The 13,197-nt window shown below is 50.2% G+C and overlaps 1 protein-coding gene across 4 annotated transcripts in view; it reads right to left on the minus strand.

Annotated features, from left to right (window-relative positions):
* Positions 1–12,398, minus strand: part of PLEKHM1 (pleckstrin homology and RUN domain containing M1) — a 45,725-nt gene extending 33,327 nt beyond the window's left edge. The window contains exons 1-4 of one of the 4 annotated variants that reach the window (XM_027567901.2): positions 12,274–12,398; positions 9,462–9,601; positions 3,768–4,015; positions 1,438–2,064 (exon numbers count right to left, since the gene is read on the minus strand). In XM_027567901.2, the coding sequence (XP_027423702.1) occupies positions 1,438–2,064; positions 3,768–4,015; positions 9,462–9,512 (926 nt within the window). In that variant the 5' untranslated portion in view covers positions 9,513–9,601; positions 12,274–12,398. Of the gene's footprint in view, positions 1–1,437; positions 2,065–3,767; positions 4,016–6,032; positions 6,122–9,461; positions 9,606–12,273 lie in introns of those variants that run through there. The other 3 variants (XM_027567900.2, XM_027567903.2, XM_027567904.2) reach the window with 3 other exon arrangements.
* Positions 12,399–13,197: the final 799 nt, after the last annotated feature.

The following is a 13,197-nucleotide window of genomic DNA, read 5'->3' on the forward strand; positions in this document are numbered from 1 at the left end:
CAGCCCCCAACCTGGTGTTATTCCTACACCAGCTGGGAACCCTGTAAAGGCCTGAACCAAGAGGGTGGGGAGCACCCAGGAGTAGATAAGAAGGTCCTAAACACAGGCTGGGGGAGCATGGCTGAAGGAAGTACTTAATAAAATTTACCATTTTCTACCTATTAGATGAGCAAATATCCAAAAGTTTGATAATACATTCTGCTGACAAGGCTGAGAGGACAAAGGCCCATCCCTGACAGAGGGTAACTAGGCAGTATCTGTGAAAATCACACATTAATGTATCCTGTGGCTCAGCAATTCTGTTTTTGGGAATTTACTGAACAGAGTTACTTGCATAGAATTAAAAGACCACATACACAAGGTTATTTATAAAAATAGTGAACTCCAATGCCCATTAAATACAGGGCTGGTTAAATAAATTAACCAGCGATGGAAAAATAGGCAATTAAAAAAAAAATAAAGAAGCTCTGATAGGACACTCCAAAACAAAAACTCTGATATGATCTCTTCCAAAACAAGATGTCAAACAGTGTATTTATAATAGCTTTTGCGGGGAAAGGGGGCAGGGATAAGAAATAAAAAATATCTTAAAAATCTGTATTCATATTTGTTAGATGCATTTAGAAACATCAGAAGAAAATGTAAGGAATTAATAATTGTGGTGACAGGCATGTGAAAGGCTTTTCACCATATACATTTTAGCCTTTTTCTAACCATAAAAATAGGTCATCTATTCAAAAATTACTGTTAAAAAGCCTGGATAAAGAAGGCTCTGCTTGTGGTGAGCATGGCGTAACACGGACATGATGAATCACTATGTTGTACACTTGAGACTAATACAGCATTGTGTATCGACTATATTCAAATTAAAAAAATTTTTTTAAAGAGAAGGCTCTGTCCAGGCTCCCTCCTCTAGTCAAGTTCATTGTTCCATGGACTCTTCCTCCATACACCTGCTTCGCCCCTTTTGTCTGCCATATCCTCCAGTCATTGTTCAGGGTCTGTGTCCTTCCGAGGCCTTCTGGGAGGTCACAGAGGAGCACCCTTATCTGTTATGCTTCATTGCATTTTTTGGAATTGTAACTATCACCCTGAACTGTTGGTTTCTTTCCCTCTAGAGGCAATAATAATATTTTACACTGCGCCTCAGAGAAACGAGGTAACTTGCTGAAGTTCACCCAGGGGCAGCACTGGATGGAGCCTGATCCAGCTCTGAGCCCTACCTAAATCCATCCTCCTCACGGCCCCATGTGGCCTCCAGTTACAGGTCCCAGCACCTCCAGTCCCTGAGGAAGAGAGACGATGTCCCCTCTGTCTCTCTTTATGCCCTTATAGAGGTCAGTGCTCAGTGACAGGCAATCACATGCTATAGGAAGGGAGACTGGAAAGAGGAAGAGAAGGAGGCAGGAAGGAAGAGAGTGGGGGAGGAGCACTCACTCTTGCAGAGACGGGTCCGAATCCTCAGCATTTGCTGTCCCCAGGTCTGAGTCATAGGACATGGGCTCCTCAGAACGGTCTGGACTCTTGCAGCCATTCTCTTGGAGTAGGCAGTTATCAGAGTTTAGGCTGCAAGACAGCTGGGACGAACTGGCTGTGTCCAGGCTGAGGGAGGAGGCCGTGAGCTTCCTGTTCCGTCGGATCTTGTGGCCTGAGTGCTGGACTTCGATGTCCTCCGAGCCTGAGGAATGGGAAATTGAATCCAGAGACTCCTTCCGCTGTAGTTCTGTCCTGGAGGTAGTGAGGGGGTTGAGCTCAGAGAGCGGGCAAAGCCCAGCGAGAGCCAGCGGGGTAAGCGTCCACTCGTTTAAGATGGCGGACTTGTAGGAGAGCTCGAAGGATAAGGAAGTTAGTCCCTGCAGGAAGCTGAGGAGGAACTCCCCCTCCTCAGCATCTCGAAGCAGGGCTGTGGGCTGATAGTACTCGCTCAGGTGGGCCGGCTCCTGGAGGAGCAGCTTCAGGTAGCACTCCATCAGGCCGTCGTTGAGGGCCAGCCTCAGCCAGGCCCGGCAGCGGCCCACGTCCGTGCTCACAAAGATCAGGTGCTCCAATTCCGAGATGATGTGTCTGAGGATGGGGAGGACAGGCTTGTTTCAAGAAATGATTTCCAATTACTGAAGGTCTTGTTTTATCCACTGGTTAGCAAGAGCCCATAATAACGACTGCCCATCTATACAGGCTTGAAAAAATCTTGGATAATAGTACTCTATGGGGAATTTAGAAATATTAAGCTATAACCCCCAACTTTTTGAGGTTGCTGTCACAAAGGATAATCACCATTTTCATTACAACTACCCGGGGTACCCCTGACATCATGTACTCATCCAGAACACATCTGATGAGCCCCTAAGGGCAAGGTCTTTGGAGCTGTTAAGATACAGGGTAAAGACATGGTCCTGTCCTCAATCCAGGTAACCACCTTTCACAGGCACACTGAGGTGAACCCTGTTGTCAGCAGAGCTGGGGTGGGAGTAGGCAATCATTTCTGGGTCATAGTAAGAAAAATGCCACAAGGCAGTATCTGAGTTGGGCCGCAAGGGATTTCAAGAGGCGAAAACGGAAGGAGAACCTTCTAGGCACAAAGGACTGACAGAAAAAAGGCACCAAGGGAAGGAAAGCGACAGCTCTGTAACAGGAGTGGCGAGTACATTCCGATTACAACATGGGGAGGAGGAGTGAGTGATTGGGTTGCAAAGTCAGGTAATGCAGGGTCTTGAGGATGCAACTGGTGAGGCAAAGCGGGGCAGCGGTCCCCACGCCTGGCTGTGCATCAGAATCACCTGGGAACTTGGTCAGGATACAGATTCTGGGGCCCCCGCTAGTGAATCAGACTCCAGGCTAGCATTTGAGAGCCTGAGGGTTTTTACACAGCAAAGTGACTTGACCACAGTTACGCAGGCGTCTTGGTGGGCCGCTCTGGATAAGATCAGATCCCACACGTACCAAACTGAGTTCCTGAATCCTTGATCTGATGCAAATGCCCCACCTCTGACTACCACGGTGCCCTGTGCATGTCTCACCCGTGGGAGTGCAGACCAAGCTCCATGGGGCTCTGTGAGTGAGCTCTGGTCAGCTTCAGCTCAGTCAGTGCTGCCCCACTGACTGGGCTAAAGAGAGAGAATGAGCTAAGGAGGACAATCAGGAAGCTACTGTCACCCAGGAGTGGGGTAAGAACCTGAGACAGGGCAGCGGCCGGCAGCAGGAAAAGGAAGATAGAGACCGACGAGGCACCTCAGGCCGAAGGTGGCATCAGGTAGCCCTTTGAGGCCCAGGGCCAGCCGCTTGCTCCACAGCCCAGGCGGTCAGCGGCAGGGCCACGGAGACAACCATCCCAGGGTGAATAATCAGATGATCTGGATTCCACTTTTGTTTAAAGAATGCCATCCCCTGTTACGAGTATAATATTTAACAACACAGATGTTCAAACATTCTAAGGCAGGGTCGGCAAACTTCTTTTGTAAAAGGCCACATAGTAAAGATTTTAGGCTTTGCAGGCCGCCCATTCTCTGTTGCAACCACCTCGGTTTGCTGCGGTGTGGTAACGGTGGCCGTGGCTAAAGGTGACCAGCCGGGCGCTTGAAGCAGCCCCCAGCCATTGCCTGAGGGCTGAGGGGCCCTTGAGGCTTGGTATAACAATAACCCCTACCTCACCCATCTCTGTTCTAGAACAGAGTGTCTCTGTTGCTTTCCCATACAGCTGGCGAGGGAGAGCCCCGTGTCCCCCACTCTGAAGCTCCTCCCCACAGCAAAACCTCCCCAGCTGATCTCACTTGTGGGTGATGGCTTTCAGGAGGGGCCAGAAGACAGGCTGAGGAAGAGGCTTCTGGTGGGCGCTTTTCTTCCTTTTCCCTCCGGCCTCGGCGCGGATGTGCTTGGAGTGCAGGCCGTGGATAAATACAGCCTCCAGGGCACTGCACATGGCGTTGGCATCTCCGTCTTCACTAGTGACCACCATGTCCGAGGACACGTACTGCTTCTGCAATGCCTTCACGGATCCCACTAGCTTCTTCTTGATGACCTAGTCAGTGCCAGACATAACACAGCCTTTAGGAGATCCTGCAATGTACCTGCTCATTGCCATGTACACAAGCACCCACACACGTGCACCCATGTGTGCGTCTATCTAGCAAAACTCACACAAGCTAATTATAGAAAACAAAGACAAAGCCTAGAGAAGAAAAGGAAAATCACATACTTACACCACCCAGGGGTACTGATATATATATTTTTTTGCAAAGACATTTGTATATTTTTGTTTTGTTTTGTTTTTTAAACTGAACCTCAAACCAAAACAACAGCAGCAACAAAAGAAACTGAACTTCAGTGAATTGACAGCCATATAAATCTTGTGTTTAAATACCGGCTCCATCACACTTACAGCTTTGGGGGCTCGGGGAACCCACCTAGGACAGCGGGGAAACGGTCTACCTTATTCATGGGACTACGATCCCACCAAGAGGCAACAAGTGCTGCTTTAGAACAAGAAAACAGGAGCAAGGTCTACACTGAGAAAGATCCTACACTGGGCAGTCAGAGGCCCAGGTTAGTGTTAGCTCTGTCAGCCACCAGCTGGGTCACCGCAGACATTTCACTTAACCTTGCTGATCTTAATGCCCTCATCTGTTAAACAGAAAGCGTACTTCCTGAACGCCTGATTACCCCGAGGGCAAGACTGGTCTTTTATTCATCCTTGGGTCCTTGACGCTTGGCATGGTGCCTGGCACATAGACGTACTCAGTTAATGTTGGTTCTGTAAGTAAATTATAAAATACATACACATAGAATCCTCCGGAAATGTAAGGACAGTTCGGTCATACTATAAGTGTGTCAAAATTACCTAAGTGTTTGGAAAAAGACTAGAAGGGAATGCAGAAAAACTGGTTTGAATTGTTAGCTGATAGGATTACAGATAAATATTTTACTGTTTTATTTTTATTTTAGCCCAAACAGTTCATGTTAAGGTTCTCTTAAGTCTAATGTTCTTTCTTCTTCTTTTTTTTTTTACAACAGCTTTAATGAGACCTAATTTACATAGCATAAAATTCACTCATTTAAAGTATACAGTTCAATGGTTTTGGGTATATTCACAGAATTGTAAAACTATAGCCGCTACCTCATTTCAGAACATGTTCATTGTCTCAGAAAGAAACACTGTGCCCATAAGCAGTCACTCCCTATCTGCTTCTCTCCCAATCCCTGGCAACCGCTCATCTACTTTCTGCCTTGATGGATTTACCAATTCTCGTCATTGTGTAAACACGAAGTCATACAGGGTGCAGCCTTCCATGTCTGGCTTCTTTCACTGGGCCTATTTCCAAGGTCTGTCTATGCTGTCGCCGGGTATCAGGACTTCATTCCTTTTTATTGCCAAATAATATTCCACTGTGTGGACACCCCACATTTTATTTATCCATTCACCCATTACTGGACGTCTGGGTTGTTCCTACTTTTTGGCTATAATGCTGCTATGAACATTCATGCACATGTGCTTTCAGTTCTCCTGGGTATATATCTAGGGGTGGAACTGCTGGGTCATGTGTAACTCTGGGTTTAACTTTTTGAGGAACTGCCAAACTGTTTTCCACGACAGCTGCACCATTTGACATTCCCACCAGCAATGCACGAGGGTTTGAATTTCTCTACAAGGCCACCACTTACTCTTACGTCATTCTGATTCTAGCCATCCCAGAGGTGTGAAGAAGCCTCTTGTGGTTTTGAATGCATTTGCCTAATGTCTGATGATGTTAGGCATCTCTTCATGTACTTATGGGTCATATGTATGACTTCTTTGGAGAAATCCTTGGTCCTCAGGTAGCCTATATTAGATCACCACCATTTTTTGCAAATTCCCATTTAATCACCAATAAGATGTCCTAGAAAGGGCAGGATCTCCTTAGAGCCTGCTCTGCTATAACTTTTTCTCAACCAGAGGCCTCACTTTCCGGACAGTCCTCATTCATTTCAAAGCAAGAAAAATCAATGAAATGGCTGTCCTGTGCACCCTTCCCCACCCTTGAGCCTCCCTTGCTGCCTACCGGGATGGCAGCCCGGGGGTCCAGTCCATTCTCCGCCACTGAGAGCATTTCCACTCACACAGCAGCGCCCTCGGAGAATCACATGACACCTGCAGAGACAGATGGTGGCCAGATGAGCAAGTTCCAGCTCACCATCCCCAGCCAATTCTCCCCCTCCCCCTCCCACTCCCCCACAGGCAGCAGGAGGTCAGCCCATCTTCCTTAAACTGCAATGGAAGGGCGTTTGAATACAAAAGTAAAAGCTAAGAGTGGATTTTAAGGAAGGAAGCTGAGGAAGGAAAACAAATCTGAGGGCTCTGATCTCAGGAGGTGAGGAGTCCTGTGCGCCATGGGTGGGTCCAGCCCAAGCAGTGCTTGGAAAGAGCTCTGGATTCCACACCCAGTGCGGGCACAAAAAGCAGGGCGTGAAGGCTGATTTAGACACGGAGCTAAGGGTGCAAGGGGGATGCTGCAGCTGAAGGTGCCAAGGGCCCACATGGACCAGGAAGCAGGGGCTCATAATTCACATTCGGGCCTGGGCCCTGCAACTACCCCCTCTGACTCCTGTCCCAGTCTGGTGTCTGCCAGCTCAGCGGTGACAGGGACAACTGCAACAGCTTCCAAAGGGAGGGCTCTCTGGCCACACATCTGCTTTTCCTTCAGGCGCGACGGTCTAAGCTGGAGCAGCACAGGGACATGTCTAAAGGGAAACGGGTCCGACTCTTGATTTGCCACTAACCAGCTACGCATGCTGGGGCACCTTATCAGACCTCTCAGATGGAGACATCAATGTGGAAAATGCCTAGCACAGGGCCTGAAGTTACTAAAGAGAAATGGCACCTACAACCCTAGTGTTTGTGGCCATCCAAACCTATAGGCAAAGATTGCCAGGGCATGAAAGCACATGCACAAGCAGCTGAAGTAACTCCCTCAGGGCACTGGCTTCCTCCTGGGGGGTGGCTGAGGTGGGAGGGCTTCAACCTGAGCCTGAGTGGGGGCTGCTGGCTGGCCTGGCCCCACCCCAGCCACTTGGATGGACAGGATGGGGCAGGCACCTTCCCAACTAAACAGATTTCTAGTGACCACATAGCCTAAGCAGGAGGAGATACCAAAAAATAGGTCATTGTCCAAAGAAGTTAATAAAGCCAAGGCATGCTAAGTGGATTTTGTACTCTTTACATATATTGCTTCTTGCATTCCTCCCAGTCACCCTAGGAGGGCTGTTTTATTATCCTGATTTAACAGATAAGAAATAGAAGCTGACCCAGGTCAAGGAACTTCCCAAGATTCCAGGGCTGATAAGTGGCAGACTCCACTACCTCCCTCTAGGACGATGTCAACCCTTCTGGAAGAGGCGAATGTGAGCTAGGGCTAAGGGGTGGGTAGGGAGGGAGTAGGGGGGTCTAGGAGGAGGGCTCTTCAGCTGGGGACCCAGGTGAGGGGGTGCAAGGGAACATCAAGGTCAGTCTGGTGGGAAAGATTTACAGAGAACAGTGGAGCATGGAGAACAGCAGGGTGGCCCTAAATGACGTTAGATGCTCTGATTCAAGCCCTGGCCTCTGGAGCTGGCCAAGGGTAAACAGGACCCAGAGCCAACCTTCCTAAGGAAGGGCATGCAGAGGGAGGTAGGTGTGTGTGGGGAATGGCCCCTGCAGCACCAGCTCTGGTCAGCCCATGACAGACTGGCAGGAAGAGCGCCGGCCCCTGGCTACAGCCCCTGTCTGACTGCCTCTCCCTCACCATGTTCCTGGCTCCTACCTGCCTGGAGTTCTCAGGACCCTCCTCTGCAGACCAACTCCATGCTCTGGCCACCAGGGTGACTGGAAAAGGCTGCAGTGAGAGTCCCTCCTGAAATTGTGCCTGATCCTGAAAGCGAGGTTCCTTCAAGGTTACCCTATACAGCCTTGCAGGTCAAGTCCAGGTTCTCTGGCTCCAGGACCCTGGCATCCAATCCCTTTCAGCAGTTCCAGAGGCCTAAGGCCTCCCTTCAGGCCTGTCCTTCTCGACAGACCTCGAGCTCCAAAACTGCCCTTCCCTCAGGCAGCCTTATGACTTGGACCTCAACAATTTGAATAGTAGGTCCATTAAGGTCTCATTAATTAATTAACCGAAAATAATAGAGTATTCACTGGAGGGAGGGAGGCTTATCAGTGAGTGGGTGCCCTGGCCAAGTCAGGGTCTGCTAAAAAAACAAAGTCAACGGACACTGAGAGATCAGAGCAGGGCCAGGGAGGAGACAACTGTGGCCTAAAACAAAGTGAAGCGTCAGAAAAGCCACAAAATGACAACAGTGCAGAGAAATCCAGAAGAGCTACTTGACAATTCACAAAATGATGAGACTTTGGGGTCAGGCCAAAGTTAAGGGAACACCTTTCTTTGCAAGAAGCCAGAGCACCCTACCGAGGCCTGTCTGCTCCCTAACACCTCAGGGAGGCAAGAACCGGCTCAGAGGCAGGAACGTAAGAGTCTATGAGATCTCTGGGGTCTGGGTCTCCTGACTGCTAGGTCAGCAGGGCTCCTGGGGGGCCCAGACCCCCAATCTACCGTCCTATGGGACTGGCTTCACTTCCTATCCTCAGAACAGTCTTCACTGACACCAAGAACCAAACCAAAGAGGGGTGTCTCTTCGGGAGACCCAGGCTGAGGAGAGCAAATAGAGAGCTTCAAACATCACAAGCGCAGTTGAGCAGAAAAGGTGAGTGGCGTCTGCCTTTAGGAAACTCCAACCCATCCTAAGTCTACTTCTGTCCCTCAGTATTGATTCACCCTGGCACAGGATCTCATTCTCTAATCTCATTTAATTCTTAAAACAATCCTGTGAAAGGAGGATGATTATCTCCCATTTCAGAGAGGAGAAAACTGAGGCTCAGTAGAAACAGGCCTCAGGTAAGGGACAGAATGCTCTGGTTTCCTCATTCCAAGTCCTGTGCCTTTCACCAGATCAAACTGTCTCAGGTCCTTGGTTCAAAGAGCTGCAGGCAAACTTATTACTCAGAGACTGTTTAGGGGCAGAAGCTCAGAAGCTTCATTTTATCAAAGAAGGCCTAAAACCAACAAGAAACAATCTTGCCCATCAGATCTGTAGCATAACAAAGGGGCAGGCCCCACACACTCAGGTGCCCCATCTCCAACAGCTGGTTTTATAAATGGAAACAGGCACTGGGACCCCGACCTTCCCAGGAAGGCCAATGGAGCCCCTGGCCCAGATCAGTGGAGCTTGCTTTCAAGAACTGTCCTGTTCCCAGGCTAGCCCTGTAGATACTCCCAAAGTCCCCCTGGAGCACAGATTCTTTCCATGGTAGCTAGGTTTCAGAACTGTCCTTTCTTAAATGTTCCTACACACAGGAAGGAAACATTCTGGTTGATTTTCTTTATTATACGCCCTTCTATATACTTCCTCCAGAGACTAAGGAAAAATGAAGAGAGGAGAAAGGCCCCGATGAGACTTACATTAAAAGAAGAAATGGATGACCTGGCTTCACCGCTTTCGAAACACTCCATTCATCAGTAAACAGCAACCTTCTCTTCTTGGAGACTTCCCCGCCATCCGTGACAGCCTCAGTCTCCACAGCCTGAATTCGATCCTGCACCTGGCTACACAGAACAACAGGCCGGTGTTTAAGCCCTCCAGCTGCTGTACCAGGTGATGAGTCAGGGTTTTCAGTTGGAAACAAATGACAAAGTTATCTTCTGATTCAGAAAGGCAGCTGATCCTTCAGACATGTGAGTGCTGAGTGAGTAAACAGCACCTCCTTCTACCTGAAGAAAGTTGGAGTTCTGGACAAGGGTCCTGTGAAGGGTGGGATGGCTGTGTGTGTGTGTATGGGGGTGAAGGCAACTAGGCCTTTGAAGCAACTGAATCCCAGCTGGAGGGCAAGAAACTTCTAGCTTGTGATTCTCAGTCTAAAGGCTAGTGGGTGAGGCCAGAAATGTGAAGTCTATGAACATTGGGTATCTTTCTTTACTCCCTCCCTCCTCCTACCCAACAACACATCTCCCCCACATTTTTTTTTTAAGATTTATTTATTTTTGAGAGAGAGAGAATGCACATGAGTGGGAGGAGGGGCAGGGGGAGAGAGAGAGAGAGAGAATCTTAAGCAGGCTCCATGGCCAGCATGGAGCCCAACGCGGGGCTCGATCTCACAATCCATGAGATCATGTCCTGAGCTGAAACCAAGAGTCAGACACTCAACTGACTGAGCCACCCAGGTGCCCTGCATCTCCCCCATACTCTTGTCCCACATCCCTTAGGATTCCAGCAAGGACCAGACTCTGAAGGAATGAAAGCAGAAACTTTGCCCAATTCATTCACCATTGCATTTCTAGGGCCTAGAACACTGCATGGCACACGATGGTGCTCAAAATATACTTGCTGAATGAACAGATGAGTAAAATAAAAAGGCTCAGGGAGAACTTGAGGTATACAACTTTTCAGTGGCAGGGTCACTGTGGAATTCCTTCCATTACACCAAGCTGCCAACGGGCTGAAAACCCTTTAGATATATCACAACTTAGTGGGGTGGGGGGGAGAGGGGAATATTGAAGGTAGAAGAGCATTCAATTTTCAAAGAAGTGAGACTATAAATGGCAAGCAAAAACAATGGGTCCTCTTTGGGGCCCTTTACAATTGCTGTGAAATGGCCAATCCTTTGGAGCCTGGTCACCAGAACTAAGAGGGGATGTGCACCCAAAACACCCAGGAGATTATAAATATTAACAATGGGGCCTAGGTGCCTCAAGAAGGTCTAGCTACTCTGAGATAACTTGGCTCTCTGAGTTCATGGGTCATCAAAATGGTCAAAACTCAATGATCCAGTACCTGCAAAAAGAGGAAGCAATTCAATAGCCTCTGAATCCACCTAGGCCTCAGCTTCCCCAGGACCACTCACCTATACTCTTCACAACATGTAACATCACCTCTGGTACTGTGTTTCCCTGTGTTCAGTATTGGGACTAATCTGCAATCAGCTCTGGCTGGGGGGAGCACTGGGTGAGGGTCCTTTCTAAGTGCCAGGACAACACTTTTGGACATGGCTCTGTGACCACAGCCAACCCCACATGGTAGGACCCTCTGAGCTTCTACAGATTACCATCCAAAAGGAAGTGATAAGTTTCCACTGTCCCAGGTCCAGGTATTTGGATGATACCTACCATTCCAGCAGCCAACACAAGTAATGTAATAGGAATGCTAGAAACAATCCTTGAGGACAACAGGTACAGGGGACCAGACATCCAGGAAAAGCCCTTGAACCACAGGAGGTGGAGCTGTACTCCTCCACACTTATTTACCATCTGAGGCCCTGCACCCATCGAGCTGCTCAGGAACTGCCTGGCTCTGAGGAAGCACCTTGACTTGGCTGTTGAGGGGAAGCAGGTGGGGTTGGTGGGGGACTGCACTAAGTTCTCAGATCAAATGGGGACGTCAAGGGAAGAATGGGTGCAGAGTTGGGGTGAAGAAATGGGGATGTGGAGACCTCATTTTAATAAGACCGGGGAGGGGTGGTAGGAACTGGGGCAGCAAGAGTTGGGGGCAGTTTAGCAAAGACTTAGGGATGAAGTGTCCTCGGGATGGCTGGAGGTGATAAGAAAGTATGTGGTGGGCTCAGAAGTTAGGGGTTGAGTCTGTGAGGACAAGAAGATACATATAAGACTTAGGATAGGGCTGAGATCAGAGTTATTAAGAAGAGGGGGTGAGCGCAACAGAGCGTCTGCTTTGGTGGTAGGTATTAAATGAGGCTGGGTGGAGGTGGGGTGTTACGGCTGGGCAGACCGTGAGGGCTGGGGGGCTAGGATAAGAAAGTTGAGCCAGAATAGGGGAAAACCAGAATGGTGGGGATCAGAGGAGTTTGGCGTGGAACATTGGAGTTGCCAAAGGGATTGAGGGGTGAGGAGGAGATGCGTTAGAGGGAGGCGGAGGGATGTGGCTGCGCTGGGGGATGGAACTGGGCTACCCCTGGGGTCAAAATTGTGGCTGCATTTACGCAACACCAGTGGTGAGGGGGTGGGGGGTAGGGGCTTGGCTCGGGTCCCGGGCGGGAGAAGATGGAGGGGACGGGTCAGCAGTGGCTGTGCGGGCTGAAGGCTCGGGTCCGGGTGGGGTGGGGTGCGGGGCTTAGGTGGGGAAGGGAAAGGGCTCTAAAGCAGGACAGTGTCAAGGCAACCAGGGGTTTGGGAGCACGGACAGGGCTGGTGGCCCACCGCCCGTTCGCGTCTCGGCCCCGCCGCCCCTTCTCGCCCTCCTCGCCCCCGACCCCTAACTCACCAGAGGGAGCGGGGCCGGGGCGGGGGACACTCCTGGCCGCGGCAGCCTCTAAAACTCCGACCCGACGCTGCGACCTCTCAGCCACTGACAACAGGAAACGGCGCTAGCGGCGTCTGACGCCATCACGTCGGTTCGGCGCCCGGCCCCGCCCCCGGTCCCCGGAGCCACTCGCAGGGCTGGAGGAGCCGTGGGGCGGGGCCAACGCTTCCGCACGCCCAAACTGCCAAACCGTTAACAGGTGAGTGAACTGGCAGGCTCCCGACTCCACCCCCCGAGATGAGCGCGAAGAGGTGAGGTCACTAGGCAAGGCCATCAGCGTCGGGCGGAACATGTCCTGTCCGCCTCTAGCAGTGTCTGTGTCAGACTAGATCCTGGCGTTTGGGTTCATGACCTCGCCTGGCCACAGCACCGCCTGTGTAACATTGGGACCGTCTCTTGGCCTCCTGCGGGGAAGGCTCCCACTTGTAAAATCGGACCAATAGCCTACCCTATTTTTGCCTCCCTGAGGGCATCAGCGCAGGTGGTGCTTCCCGCCTTGCGGCTTTGGGGAAAAGCATACGTGTTTTGACCACACCTTACACCAGGGGAGCGCCTTTAGGTCCCCTGGCCTTTCTCCCGTAACCTGCCCATCAGCCTGGAGGCGCGAAGATCAAGGGTCCGGTTATTCTCATCCAGCCAGGTAGTTGTTTGTTTGCTTTCCTTGGTAGAGTTGATATTTCTCTTTCAGATGAACCCAGAACAAAAGGTCAGAAGTGTGTGTTTGAGGGGGATGTCTTTGCTTCCGATATTTCACGCCTGAAGGCTTTGGTCAAATGGGAGCTTAGGGCCTGAGTGTGGGGTGAGTGCTGGAGTGGAGAGGTACTGCTGCCTGCAGGTCCAGGGGAACTTAGGGAGTATCTACAGGGCTGGTCTAGGAACAGTTCT

Source organism: Zalophus californianus, chromosome 16 (assembly GCF_009762305.2).
Source record: "Zalophus californianus isolate mZalCal1 chromosome 16, mZalCal1.pri.v2, whole genome shotgun sequence".
Classification (NCBI taxonomy): domain Eukaryota; kingdom Metazoa; phylum Chordata; class Mammalia; order Carnivora; family Otariidae; genus Zalophus; species Zalophus californianus.